The sequence below is a fragment of the Hemitrygon akajei genome, chromosome 10 (assembly GCF_048418815.1).
Source record: "Hemitrygon akajei chromosome 10, sHemAka1.3, whole genome shotgun sequence".
In the NCBI taxonomy this organism is placed as follows: Eukaryota; Metazoa; Chordata; class Chondrichthyes; order Myliobatiformes; family Dasyatidae; genus Hemitrygon; species Hemitrygon akajei.
The window spans coordinates 176,221,094-176,236,046 of NC_133133.1; the positions used below are offsets into that span (position 1 = coordinate 176,221,094).

The 14,953-nt window shown below is 43.7% G+C and overlaps 1 protein-coding gene across 7 annotated transcripts in view; it reads left to right on the forward strand.

Annotated features, from left to right (window-relative positions):
* Nucleotides 1-14,953, forward strand: part of ppfibp1b (PPFIA binding protein 1b) — a 246,275-nt gene that overhangs the window by 218,330 nt on the left and 12,992 nt on the right. For all 7 annotated transcript variants that reach the window (XM_073059796.1, XM_073059800.1, XM_073059797.1 and 4 more), the window contains 3 exons: nt 8,655-8,777; nt 10,200-10,325; nt 11,155-11,343. In XM_073059796.1, the coding sequence (XP_072915897.1) occupies nt 8,655-8,777; nt 10,200-10,325; nt 11,155-11,343 (438 nt within the window). The remainder of the gene's footprint in view (nt 1-8,654; nt 8,778-10,199; nt 10,326-11,154; nt 11,344-14,953) is intronic.

A 14,953-nucleotide genomic window follows, 5' to 3' on the forward strand; every position in this document is an offset into this window, starting at 1 on the left:
GGACTGTTTTCTAAACGCAGAAAAAAATCCAGAAATCTGAGATGCAAAGGGACTTGGGAGTCCCTGAAGGTTAACTTGCAGGTTGAGTTGGTGAGGAAGGCAAATGCCATGTTAGCATTCATTTCAAATGGTCTAGAATACAAGAGCAGGGATGTGATGCTGAGGCTTTATAAGGCACTGGTGAGGCCTCTCCTTGAGTATTGTGAACAGTTTTGGGCTCCTCATCTAAGAAGAGAACTGCTAACATTGAAGAGTTCAGAGGAAGTTCACAAGGATGATTCCGGGAATAAAAGGGTTATCACACGAGGAAACTTTGACACTGGGTCTGTACTTGGTGGAACTGAGAAGGATGAGGAGGGATCTGATTGAAACCTTTCAAATGTTGAAAGACCTAGACAGAGAAGATGTGGAAAGAATGTTTATTACTCCGGCCTCGAGTGTTACAGCCCCCCGGCAGTAGCCTTGCCATTTCCCACAGGGGCCAACGAAGGGACTTCTGCTGCGCTTCTCCCGGAGCCTAGGACAAGAGGGCATAGCTTCAGGATAGAGGGGCTTTCATTTAAAACAGACGCAGTGAAATTTCTTTAGTGAGAGCGTGGTGAATTTGTGGAATTTATTACCACAGGCAGCTGCAGAGGACTGGTCATTTGGGTGTATTTAGGGCAGAGCTTGATTGATTGTACGTGACAAAGGTTCTGGGGAGAAGGCTGTGGAGTGGGGCTGAGGAGGGGATAAAAGAACCTGTTATGATTGAATAACAGAGCAGACTCATAGAAGTGTAGAAAACCTACAACACAATACAGGCTCTTCAGCCCACAAAGTTGTCCCTACCTTAGAAATTACTAGGCTTACCTATAGCTCTCTATTTTTCTAAGCTCCATATACCTATCTAAAAAATCTCTTAAAAGACCCTATCGTATCTGCCTCCATCACAGTTGCCGGCAGCCCATTCCACTCACTCACCATTCTCTGAGTAAAAAACTTACCCCTGACATCTCCTCTGTACCTACTCCCCAGCACCTTAAACCCGCGTCCTCTTGTGGCAACCATTTCAACCGTGGGAAAAAGCCTCTTGACTATCCACACGATCAATGCCTCCCATCATCTTAGACACCTCTATCAGGTCACATCTCATCCTCCATTGTTCCAAGGAGAAAAGGCCAAGTTCACTCAACCTATTCTCATAAGGCATGCTCCCCAATCCAGGCAACATCCTTGTAAATCTCCTCTGCACCCTCTCTATGGCTTCCACATCCTTCCTGTAGTGAGGCAACCAGAACTGAGCACAGTACTCCAAGTGGGGTCTAACCAGCATCCTATATAGCTGCAACATTACCTCTCGGCTCCTAAATTCAATTCCACGATTGATGAAGGCCATTACACCGTATGCCTTCTTAACCACAGAGACAACCTGCACAGCTGCTATGAGCGTCCTATGGACTAGGACCCCAAGATCCCTCTGATCCTCCACACTGCCAAGAGTCTTACCATTAATACTATATTCTGCCATCATATTTGATCTACCAAAATGAACCACTTCACACTTATCTGGGTTGAACTCCATTTGCCACTTCTCAGCCCAGTTTTGCATCCTATCGATGTCCCTCTGTAACCACTGACACCCCTTCACACTATCCATGACACCTCCAACCTTTGTGTCATCAGCAAACTTACTAACCCATCCCTCCACTTCCTCATCAAGGTCATTTATAAAAATCACAAAGAGTAAGGGTCCCAGAACAGATCCCTGAGGCACTCCACTAGTGACCGACCTCCATGCAGAATATGACCCATCTACAACCACAAAGCAATGTCCCTTTGGATACTTTCTCAATAAGCCTTGAATGGGGTATCTTATCAAATGCCTTGCTGAAATCCATATATACTACATCCACTGCTCTTCTTTCATCAATGTGTTAGTCACATCCTCAAAAAATTCAGTTAGGCTCGTAAGGCACTACCTGCCCTTGACAAAGCCATGCTGACTTTTCCTAATCATATTATACCTCTCCAAATGTTCAAAAATCTTGCCTCTCAGGAATTTCTCCATCAACATAGACAATAGACAGTAGGTGCAGGAGTAGGCCTTTCGGCCCTTCTAGCCAGCACCACCATTCACTGTGATCATGGCTGATCATTACCAATCACTGAAGTAAGACTCACTGGTCTATAATTTACTGGGCCATCTCTACTCCCTTTCTTGAATAAGGGAACAACATCCTCAACCCTCCAATCCTCCGGAACCTCTTCATTCCCCATTGATGATGCAAAGATCACGTCAGAGGCTCAGCAATCTTCTCCCTCGCCTCCCACGTTAGTCTGGGCTACATCTCGTCTAGTCCCGGCAACTTGATGCTTTCCAAAAGCTCCAGCACATGCTCTTCCTTAATATCTACATGCTCAAACTTTTCAGTCCGCTGTAAGTCGTCCCTACAATTGCCAAGATCGTTTTCCATAGTGAATAGTGAAGCAAAGTATTCATTAATTCCCTCACTATCTCCTCAGGTTCCATACTCACTTTTCCACTGTCACACTTGCTAGGTCCTATTTTCGCATGTCTTATGCTCATGGGTTGGAAGGGCCTGTTACAGTACTATATAACCATATGACAATCACGGCATGGAAACAGGCCATTCTGGCCCTCCTAGTCCGTGCCGAACTCTTAATCTCACCTAGTCCCACCTACCTGCACTCAGCCCATAACCCTCCACTCCTTTCCTGTCCATATACCTATCCAATTTTACCTTAAATGACACAACTGAACTGGCCTCTACTACTTCTACAGGAAGCTCATTCCACACAGCTATCACTCTCTGAGTAAAGAAATACCCCCTCGTGTTTCCCTTAAACTTTTGCCCCCTAACTCTCAAATCATGTCCTCTCGTTTGAATCTCCCCTACTCTCAATGGAAACAGCCTATTCACGTCAACTCTTATCTATCCCTCTCAACATTTTAAATACCTCGATCAAATCCCCCCTCAACCTTCTACGCTCCAATGAATAGAGACCTAACTTGTTCAACCTTTCTCTGTAACTTAAGTGCTGAAACCCAGGTAACATCCTAGTAAATCGTCTCTGCACTCTCTCTAATTTATTGATATCTTTCCTATAATTCGGTGACCAGAACTGTACACAATATTCCAAATTTGGCCTTACCAATGCCTTGTACAATTTTAACATTACATCCCAACTTCTGTACTCAATGCTCTGATTTATAAAGGCCAGCGTTCCAAAAGCCGTCTTCACCACCCTATCTACATGAGACTCCACCTTCAGGGAACTATGCACCGTTATTCCTAGATCTCTCTGTTCCACTGCATTCCTCAATGCCCTACCATTTACCCTGTATGTTCTATTTGGATTGTTCCTGCCAAAATATCTCTAAATAAAAATAAAACATTTTACAGTCTGGATGAAGATGGGTGGAATTGTACACCAGTGTGGTCTGTTGCCTTCTCATGGCAACCACTGAACTACAGGTTTTAATTTAAATCCCCATCTAGTTCAGTAGTGTCCTTTAGGAAGAGGAATGTACCATCCTGGCCTGATCTGACCTCTGTTACAGTGACGTTGTTTGCCTTTCAGTTGAATAACTGTTCCATAATGTGGCACATCATCGCCACCTCGAGGACAATGAGGGAAGGGTAATAAATACTGGCTGAGAGTTTTTAATAGTAAATCTCTTGCCTCCAAAATTAGTGTTTGGGCTGTTGGCAGTTCCTTGTTGAGATACTTCACTGTGCCAAGTTCTGGGCTGTTTCCAGTAACTATGCTGTACTTTAGTCAAACAGCTCATTAAAAATTGAAGACCCTGAAGGGTCTCTGCCCATAACGTCAACGGTTCCTCTCCATGGATGCTGTCTGACCTGAATTACTGCAGCACTTTTGTGTGTTGCTCTGGATTTCCAGCATCAGTTGAACCCTTTGGTGTTCCTTAAAGATCAGCTTTCTTTGTTCCATGTATATCACATTGAAACATACAGAGAAATCAGTTCTGATTCTGAAATGTCTCATTGCACCAACAACCAATACAGTCCAAGGAATGTTCCGAGCCAGCCCACAATAGTCTATGCTTCTGGAGCCAACGTGGTATGCCTACTACTCACTAACTTGGACACCTTTGGAATATGAGAGGAAGTTAGAGCACCGGGGGAAATTTTTGCAGTCATGGGGAAAAAGTACTAAGTTCTCATGGATGGCAGAGGGAATTGAACCTGGGTCACTGGTGCAGTAAATTATAGAACTGGGAAATCTATAGCACATTACAGGGTCTTTGGTCCACAATGTAGTGCTGACCTTGTAACCTACTGTAGAAACTGCCTGGAATTTCCCTACAGCATAGCCCTCTATTTTTCAAAGCTCTGTGTACCTACCTAAGAGTGTCTTTAAAGACCCTATTGTATCCACTTCCGCCACCGCTGCTGGCAGTGCATTCCACCACCCACCACACTCTTTAGAAAAACTTAGCTCTTGCATCACCCTTGTACCTACTTCCAAGCACCTTAAAACTATGCCCCCTTGTGTTAGCGATTTCAGCCCTAGGGAGAAAGCCTCTGGCTATCCACACAGTCAGTGCCTCTCATCATCTTTTACACCTCTATCGGGTCACCTCTGATCCTCCGTCACTCCAGGAGAAAAGGCCAAGTTCACTCAACCTATTCGCATAAGGCACACTCTTCAATCCAGGCAACATTCTTACAAATCTCCTCTGCATTATCTTTATAGTACCCACATACTTAATGAAATGACCAGAACTGAACACAGTTCTCCAAGTGGGAGTACATAACCTCACAGCTCTTGAACTCAATCCCAAGGTTGATGAAGGCCAACACACCATATGCTTTATTATGTTAACCTGTGCAGCAGCTTTGAGTGTCCTATGGACACGGATCCCAAGATCTCTCTGATCCTCCACACTGCCAAGAGTCTTGCCATTAATACTATATTCTGTCTTCAATTTGGCCTACCAAAATGAACACTTCACACATATCTGGGTTGAACTCCATCTACAACTTCTCAGTCCAGTTCTACATCCTATTGATATCCCACTGTAAGCTCTGACAGCCCTCCAGACTATCCACAACTTCCCCCATCCTTTATGTCACCAGCAGACTTACTAACCCACCCTTCTACTTCTCCATCCATTATAAAAATCACAGAGGAAAGGTCCCAGAACAGATCCCTGTGGAACACAAAGTACACTGCAGATGCTGTGGTCAAATCAAGACGTACAAAAGCTGGATGAATTCAGCAGGTCAGGCAGCATCCGTTGACTGCTTCCCTGTGGAACACTGCTGGTCACTGACCTCCATGCAGAATGCGAACCATCTACAACTATCTTATGCCTTCTGTGGGCAAGCCAGTTCTAGATCCACAAAACAAGGTCTCCTTGGGTCCCATGCCTCCTCATCTTCTGAATGAGCCTTGCTTGAACCTTATCAAATGCCTTGCTGAAATCCATATACACTACATCTGCTGCTCTACCTTCATCAATGTGTTTGGTTACATCCTCAAAGAATTCAGTCAGGCTCATAAGGCATGACCTATCCTTGATAAAGCCTTGCTGACTAGCCCTAAGCAGACTATGTTGCTCCAAATGCTCATAAGTTCTTTCTTGTGAGAACATGGGAAACAGACAAACAATTTAAATGACTTTTATTAAACTATTCAGGTTTTAAAAAGCCAGACATGCAATTTTCAGGCAAAGATCTTTAAGTTCAAGATTCAAGTTTATTTATCAGATGTACGTAGAAACGTCTAGAGAAATGCATCATTTGTGATCAGAACGGACACACCCTAGGGTGTGCTGTGGACAGCCTGCAAGTGTCGGCCCACTTTCCAGGGTGAAATTCACATTATCTGAAATAAAACTGGAATTAAGTCTGATTCTGTGCAATGCTATCCATCCATTTATTCTGTGCTTTTTTTAATGCTATTTTGATGCGCTGGGTTGAGAGAGCAAAGCTGTTGGCCTTATTATGCACTTGTCTAGAGCTACAGCCACAGTTTCCAAATGCTACCCATTTGAAGTGAACAATTCAACTAAATATACTTTCTCTGGACTATGATCACTGCAATCTGCTGCATTTACAACATAGAAGTTTACATCATGTTACAGGCCCTTTGGCCCACAGTGTTGTGCTGACCATGTAACCTACTCTAGAAACTGCTTAAAATTTCCCTAGCGCATAGTTCTCTGTCTTTCTAAGCTCCATGTACCTGTCTAAAAGGCTCTTAACAGACCCTGTTGTATCCACATTTAATTTCTTTGTGGGAGTTGTGCTTTTAAACCATCTGTATGACCTGTCATTTTTACGGTGTCCTAAAGGATTTGACGAACTGGATTCTTGAGATTGCAGGTACGAATGCAGTAGCCATTGCTGGAACATATTTGAGGCGGATTGGAACAGTGGGGCCCCAGTCCAAGATCGGAAAACATACCAGCATTTAAGCACTGCGTCAGATTAAAAAGGTTAAGGCATTGAGGCTGTGGGTGAAAGACGAAGCAACATTCAGCTCTCTACCTAGCGCTGAATTGGCTCCGTGGCTGTGGACTCACTTTTAGGGTCTCTGTGGCTCATGTTCTGTGTTACTTGTTTACTTTTTTTATTGTTTGCATGATTTGTCCATTTTTCACACATTGGATGTTTGACAGTGTTTGTTGTATGAGGATTTTCATGAATTCTGTAGTGTTTATTTGTTTGGTGGCTGCCTGCAAGAAGATGAATCTAAAGGCTGTATATGGTGTACATACTTTGGAGCTTGGGTTCATCCTAGAACTGGCGACTACTGCAGAGAGCATCCACGCTCACTGCTCTCGTCAGGCTCCTGAAACCTTGTCAAATGAATGTTGGGGATATTTTGCTGTGTTCGTCTGAATCCAGTCATCAGCTGCTCATTAGTATATAGTGTTTCACAAAGGAAATTAAATATCAGTCGATCTAACTAAATATTTTAACCTTAATTTGAAATTATTTATTTGTATTGGTAAGTGTTGAATTTATTATCTTTTTATTTGCCTTTCTCTTGAAATAACAGCAACATTTTAAAGGTTCGTAATGTAACCAAGTCTTTGAGGTGTATCTGAGCAGCCAGGCAAGGCTTTGATGGAATGATGACACTGTACATTTGTATGTTCTTGCCATGACCTTAGGATGCTCCAACTTCCTCCTCCATTCTAGACATGAGGGTTTGTAGGTTAATTGGTCACATGGGTGTAATTCGGCATCACTGTATCATTGTGCCAGAAGGGCTTGTTACCATGTTGTATCTCTAGATAAAATTTTTAAAAATTAAAGTGTTAAGTCCAAGAATTAGCTTCAGATTTTGTGTTCAATATAAACAAATTTGCAGCATCATATTCAGAAATGTTAGCAACATATGAAATGCTGGCAGCATCTGTGGAAAAGCGTAAACAGTCATCTTTTCGGGCTGAAACTCTTCATCAGGACTGGGGAAAAGAAAATGAGAGCAAGATGGGGGAGGGAGGAAGAAATGCAAGGTGGTGGGTGATGGGTGAAGCTGGGGGGCGGGGGAGGGGGAAGGTGAAGTAAAGAGCTGGGAAGTTGATAGGTGAAAGAGATACAGGGATGGAGAAGGGGGAATCTGATAGGAGAGGATAGAAGACCATGGAAGAAAGGGATAGGAGAGGAACACCAGAGGGAAGTGATGGGCAGGCAATAAGATAAGGTAAGAAAGGGAAAAGAGAATGGGGATTGGTGGAGTGGGGTGGGGTGGTGCAATTACCAGAGGTTCAAGACATCAGGTTGCAGGCTACCCAGGTGGAATACAAGGTATTGCTCCTCCATCCTGAGTGTGGCCTCATTGTGGCAGTAGAGGAGGCCTTAGACTGACATGTTGGAATGGGAAGTAGAATTGAAATGGGTGGCCACTGGGAGATCTCACCTTTTTTGGCAGATGGAGTGTAGGTCTCACTGATCTACAGCAGACCACACTGGAAGTGCAGAATACAGTACATGACCCACCACCCTCACTTCTTGCTCTGTCTTCTCTTTTTTCCTCCCAGCCCTGATGAAGGTTCTTGGCCAGAAACATCGACTGTTTACTCTTTTCCATAGATGCTGCTTAGCCTGCTGAGATCCTCCAAAATTTTGTGTGTGTGTTGCTTGGATTTCCAGCATCTGTAGATTTTTCTTGTGTCAAAAATGTCAGTAATTCCAATAACCAGATCTGTAGATTCATGCACAGATTAGCCCTTGTAGTTAGTCTGAGAACAGTTAGGATTCGCTTTATTTATCACATGTACATCAAAACACACACTACCGTCACTGGTGTGAATGACCAACGCAGTTCGAGGATGTGCTGGAGGAACCATTGTGTTGCCATGCCTCCAGCACCTACATAGCATACCCACAGCTTACTGACCCTAACTGGTATGTCTTTAGAATGTGGGAAGAAACCCATGCGTTCATGGGGAGAATCTACAAACTTCTTACAGACAGCAGCGGGAATTGAACTCCTCTCACGAGTTCTGTAAAGCAAGGCGTAACCACTACGCTACCGTGTCTTCCACGGTTTGTGTTGAATGCAGATTGTGATATGGTTTTTCATACCATGGTTATTTATAATTAGTGTGTTGTACTGTTTCTGGTCCTTAGGTTTACTACTTTCTCTCCTGGTTTGCTGTTTTCCAGGACGATCTGCTTTCAATGAAAGTCGGGAGTGTTCTCCATCACCTCAGCATCAAGCGAGCCATCCAAGTTCTCCGAATAAATAACTTTGAAGCTAATTGTCTGCGGCGGCGGCCATCTGATGAGGTAGGGGCAGCTTCACAAGGGGTGGCTCTTCAGGCCTTGTTTCTCTACATCAGAATGGTGTGCAACTTGGTGGGACCTCTTCCATCTAGATCTACAAGGCACAAGTCAGGAATGCAACGGAGCCCTCCCAACTGCCTGATCCAGTGCAGCATCAACAACTCCATGCCATCCACCGAAGAGCAGATGACAACTAGTACCTCACTCATAGCTCGTCCCTTCGCTCCCCAAACCCTCAAGGACACATCTACTGTAGAGAAGACCACAATGGGCACCTCATTCAACCTTAAGAAAGACTGGGCTGACAGCACGGAGGAATACCACCACCTCCAAATTGCACCCCATTTTGACTTGGAAATATATGGTTGTTCCTTCATTGTGGAGGGGTACCTGAACAGAGAGGGTGAATAGGATTAGCATGAATAGGGATTGCAGTCAGCATGGGTGAGCTCGGCCAAAGGCCTCTTTCAGTGCTACACAGCTCTGCGAATCTGAGTCTGTCACTAGTTCTAAATCCTAAAACTCTTCCCCAACAGCACTACAAACACCTTCACCAAAAAGACTGAAATGAACATGTACAGTACAGCATTGGCCCACAATGCTAAATTAAACCAATCACAGCTGCTTGCACATGCTCTGTCTCCCTTCATTCCATCCCTGTTCACGTTCACTCCCACTTTGTCACAATTTGAATCAGGTTTATTATCTCGTATGGTATTCTTCCTTTTAAGCACATCATCCCTACTGCGGCATAAGCCGGTGTCAGCAGCTTGCCAACATCCTCCGTCCTGGACCACTCTTTCAAGTGTTCCCAGATGTAATCCATCGTCTTGGTGGATCCTTGCTCTCCCAGGGATGAGGGTCTTTAGAGTTTGTGTAGCCCCCTACCCAAACCTCCTCCTCTCACAGCTGGGCTTGGGACAGTCTATGGTGGATGTACCACTGACAGATGTCATGAACTTTGTTATTTTCTGGCAGTAGTCAGTGCAATACATAAAATGTACCATAAATTACAATAAGAAATGTATTTAAAAAAGAAATAAGTAGTGCAAGAAGAGTGCAAAAGAAATAGATTGTGTTCACGGGTTCATTGTCCATTCAGAAATCTGGTGAAGGGGAAGAAACATCTGAGTGTGTGTCTTCGGGCTCCTGTACCACCACCTTCATGGTGGCAATGAAAAGAGGGCATGTCCTGGGTGGTGGTGGTCTTTAATGTCTTTTTGAAGATGTTCTTGATGCTGCAGAGGCTGGTGCCCATGATGGGCTGAGTTTACAACCCAAGAGCCCCTCGGGCTGGGCCAATAAATGTCAGTGACACACAGGGCTTAGAAAGAGAAGCGCACAGTTTAGGAGTTTGTTTTTAATATGTCTAAAATAGCCAAAAAGTGGCGTTTGAAGCATGCCTAAAAGCATTTTCTCTCCCAGAATAACATCAGCCCAGCAGAGGTATCACAGTGGACCAACCACCGGGTGATGGAGTGGCTTCGCTCGGCCGATCTGGCAGAATACGCTCCCAACTTAAGAGGCAGTGGAGTGCATGGGGGATTGATGGTAAGGCCAAACAGAGCTGATATCGATGCTGGTTATTTAATGTTATAAATTAAAGTGACTACTTCTTCACCTAAAATGTACTGTATGTGCTGTGCCTCTGGATGTTGGCTGTTAATTGCTTTGTGTAGAACATAGAACAGTGCAGCACTGTACAGACCCTACAGTTTGTGATGTTGTGCAGATATTTTAACCTACTCTAAAATCAATCTGCTAATTTAAACAAGCTTTAGATTCCCAGATGTTGCTCTCCCTGTCCGGTCTGGCAGCAGCATTAAACCAACAATCTAGCAGAAAGGGGTGGGAGTGCAGGATTTTCTCTGGACTCATTTACATTATGCTTGGGGCTGATAGCCTCTAGATTGTCTTTTAATATATGAGGAGCACTTGATGGCTCTAGGTCTGTACTTTCTGGAGTTTAGAAGAATGAGGGGGGATCTCATTGAAACCTATCAAATATTGAAAGGCCTTGATAAAGTGGATGTGGAAAAGATGTTTCCTATAATGGGGGAGACTAGGAGCAGAAGACACAGCCTCAGAATAGAGGGACATCCATTAGGACAGGAATGAGGAGGAATTTCTTTAGCCAGTGGGTGGTGAATCTGTGGAATTCATTGCCACAGCAGCTATGGAGGCCAAGTCATTAGAAATGTATTTCAAACAGAGGCTGATGGGTTCTTGATTAGTCAGGGTATCAAAGGTTATGGGGAGAAGGCAGGAGAAAAGGGTTTAAATTAGCCATAGTGGAATAGTGGAGTAGAGTTGATGGGCAGAAAGGCCTAATTCTTCTCCTGGTCTTGTGGTCTAATATTGGCTGGTCTTCCACCTCCAGGTACTGGAACCTCGCTTTAATGTGGAAACGCTGGCCATGCTGCTGAACATCCCTCCCAATAAAACGCTGCTCAGGCGCCACTTGGCCACGCACTTCAATCTGCTGGTTGGTCCTGATGCTCAACGCCAGAAGCGAGAGGCAGTGGAATCCCCGGACTATGCTCTTCTTACAGCCACTGCCAAGGTTAAGGTGAGCACAATGATCTGTACTTGTTGTACACGTTGCCATTCTATTGCACAGCATTCTTATTTGCCTCTTTCTTGCTGGTGTACTGGTCAGCACCGGACTCGCTCTGCACAAACCGGGCAGCATAGTGTTCTCTTTGCGTAGAGTCCTTTAGCATTTTGAAGCCTATTTCTCTCTGTTGTAGGCTCAGGAACAGTCAGTTACCCTTCAATAGTGTAGCATCCTTTTTGTGTATTGTACAATTTTCCAAATTCACTTCTAATTAAACAATAAAACCATAAGGTAATGGCAGAATTAGGCTATTTGGCTTATTGTGGCTGATTTATTACCTCTCTCAACCCCATTCTCATCCCTTATCCCTATAACTTTGACACCCTGACTAATCAAGAATCTATCAACCTCCACTTTAAATATAGCCAATGACTTGGCCGCCCCAACTGCCTGTACCAATGAATTCCTTAGATTCACTACCCTCTGGCTAAAGAAATTCCTCCTCAGCTCTATTCTAAATGCACGCCCCTTGATTCTGATTCAAGATTCCTCCACTATAGGAAACATCCTCTCCGCATCTAATCTGTCTAGACCTTTTGGTATTCAAAAGGTCTCAATGAGGATCCCCACCCCCCACCCCCATTCTTCTAAACTCCAAGTACGGGCCTAGAATGATCAAATACTCCCAAATAAGAGAAAATCTGCAGATGCTGGAAATCCGAGCAACACATACACAAAATGCTGGAGGAACTCAGCAAGCCAGGCAGTATCTATGGAAAAGAATACACTCTTTTCCATAGATGCTGCTTAGCCTGCTGAGTTCCTCCAGCATTTTGTGTGTGTTGATCAGACACTCCTTATGTTTCATTCCTGGGATCATTCTAGTGAACCTCCTGTGGACCCTCTCCAATGCTAGTACATACTTTCTTAGAAAAGAGGCCCAAAAATTCTCTCAATACTCCAAAAGCAGTGTGACCAAAGCCTTATAAAATGTTAGCATTACATCCTTGCTCTTACATTCTAGTCCTCTTGAAATAAATGTTAACACTTGCCTTCCTTACCACTGACTCAACCTGCAAGTTAACCTTGGGGAATCCTGCACAAGGACTCCCAAGTTCCTTTGCAGCTCTGAGTTTTGAGTTTTTTTACCTGTGTCAAAAATGGTCTATGCCTTTGTTCCTTAAGTAATAAAAGGAGATAATTGAATATTGAAATAACCAAATCTTGAAAGCCCACATAGAATGGATATGAAGATGATGTTTCCTAGAGTGGGAGAGTTTAGGACCAGCGGGCACAGCCTCAGAATGGAGGAACATCCCTTTAGAACAGAAATGAGGAATTTCTGTAGCCTGGTGATGGGGAGCCTGTAGAATTCATTGTCACAGATGGCAGTGGAGGCCAAGTCATTGGGTAAGTTTAAAGTGGAGGTTGATCTTTAATTAGTAAGACATCGAAGGTAACAGGGAGAAAACAGAAGGATGGGAGTGAAAGAGAAAATAAATCAGCCATGATGGAATAGCAGAGCAGACTTGATGGATCAAGTTGAATGTCTTCTATGTTAACCCTGCTTCTAACATGGTCCTTGTGAAAAACAAGTGGAAAGTGTAGAGGAGGAAGGGTAATGATCAAGTGCTCTGTTGATTCAGAGAAAGGACACTTTATATAGTTAAGTAAAGCATTGAACCAGCCCATCACATCCATGCTAGCCTTTTTACCCAATTACAGCAGTTCCATTTGCCTGTATCCTTCTATGCCTTGCCTTACAATGTCTCTTAAAGTAGTGGTTTAATATAACCATATAACAATGGCCCAGAAACAGGCCATCTTGGCCCTTCTAGTCTGTGCCGACGCTTACACTCACCTATTCCCACTGACCCGGACTCAGCCCATAACCCTCCATTCCTTTCCTGTCCATGTACCTATCCAATTTTACTTTAAATGACAATACTGAACCTGCCTCTACCACTTCTACTGGAAGCTCATTCCACACAGCTACCACTCTCTGAGTAAAGAAATTCCCCCTCGTGTTACCCTTAAACTTTTGCCCCCTAACTCTCAAATCATGTCCTCTTGTTTGAATAATCTAGTTCCATCACCACCGCTGTCAGGGAGATCCAGATATCAACCACTCCTTGTGTGTTTTAAAGAAAAACTTTCCCCTCTGATCCCCTTTACAACTCCATCTCATGAATCAATTTTGATATTACTGACATATATCGTGAAATTTATTGTTTTGCAGCAGTACATAATAATAAGTACTAAATTAAAATAGGAAGTATATATAAAAAAATTTAATTTAAATAAGTAGTGCAAAAAGAGGAAGAAAATAGTGAGCTGTGTTCATGGATTCACTATCCGTTCAGAAATCTGATGGTGGAGGGGAAGAAGCTGTTCCTGAAACGTTGTGTGTGTGCGTTCAGGCTCATGTGCCACCACCATGATGGTAGCAGTGAGAAGATGGCATGTCCTGGGTGATGGGGGTTCTTCATGACAGCTGCTGTCTTTCTGAGGCATCACCTTTTGAACGTGTCCTTGATGCTGCAGAAGCAAATCCCCATGATGGTGCTGGCTGAATGAACAACCCTCTAGCTTTTACCAATCCTGTGCACATTAAACTTGTACCCTTTTGTCTTTGATTCCCCTACCATGGGAAAAAGATTCTATCTGCTCTTTCTGTGCCTCCCAAAATTTTATTTAGCTCTATCAGGTTGTCCCTCAGCCTCCTCTTCAATGAAACAAGTCAGCCAATCCAATCTCTTCCCACAATGTAGTCCGGGTAATACTCTGGTGAATATCTTTGTCCCCTCTCCCGTAAAACTATAGCCTACCTGAATTGCACACAAGTGCCACCTAGCCATTGTTTTGTGAAGTTCAAATATAACATCCCAACTTCTACAGCCTGCGCTTTGACCTGTGAAGGCTTGTATGCCATGTGCCTTCACAGTGTGAAACTGTTGCCGGGAAACTTAGATTATTCTGGATTCTGATAACTAAATGGAAGATGTTTCCTCTTGACAAAAGATTTAAGTGGGGGGGGGGGTGATTATAACTCACCTCCACATTACTGATGAAGGTCAGTAGGAAATGTTCTGCTCTGTCAAAGTCCTCCTAATGGGAAAACCTCTGTGAGCTGGCCTTTTGTCCATCTTTGTTCCAACAACTAGAAGACCATAAGACATACCAGCAGAATTAGGCCATTTGGCCCATTGAGTGTGCTCGACCATTTCCATCTTGGCTTATTTATTAAACCTCTCAACCTCATTCTCCTGCCTTCTCCCTGGAACTAGGATGCCTGGATTAATCAAAAACCTATCAGCTTCCACTTTAAATATAAGAAAGGATTTAGCTTCCACAGCCGTCTGTGGCAATTAATTCCACAGAGTAACCACAATCTATCTAAAGAAGTTCCTCCTTATCTGTGTTCTTCTGGGATATCCCTCTGTTCTGAGATAGTGCCCTCTGGTCTTAGGCTCCCCCACTATAGGAAATTTCCTCTTTACACCCACTCTACACTGTATTCTTTCAATATTCTATAGGTTTCAATGAGACTCCCCCACCTCCCATATATCTAAATTTCAAGGTGTACAAGCTCATAAGTTAACTCTGTCATCCCCAGAATCAT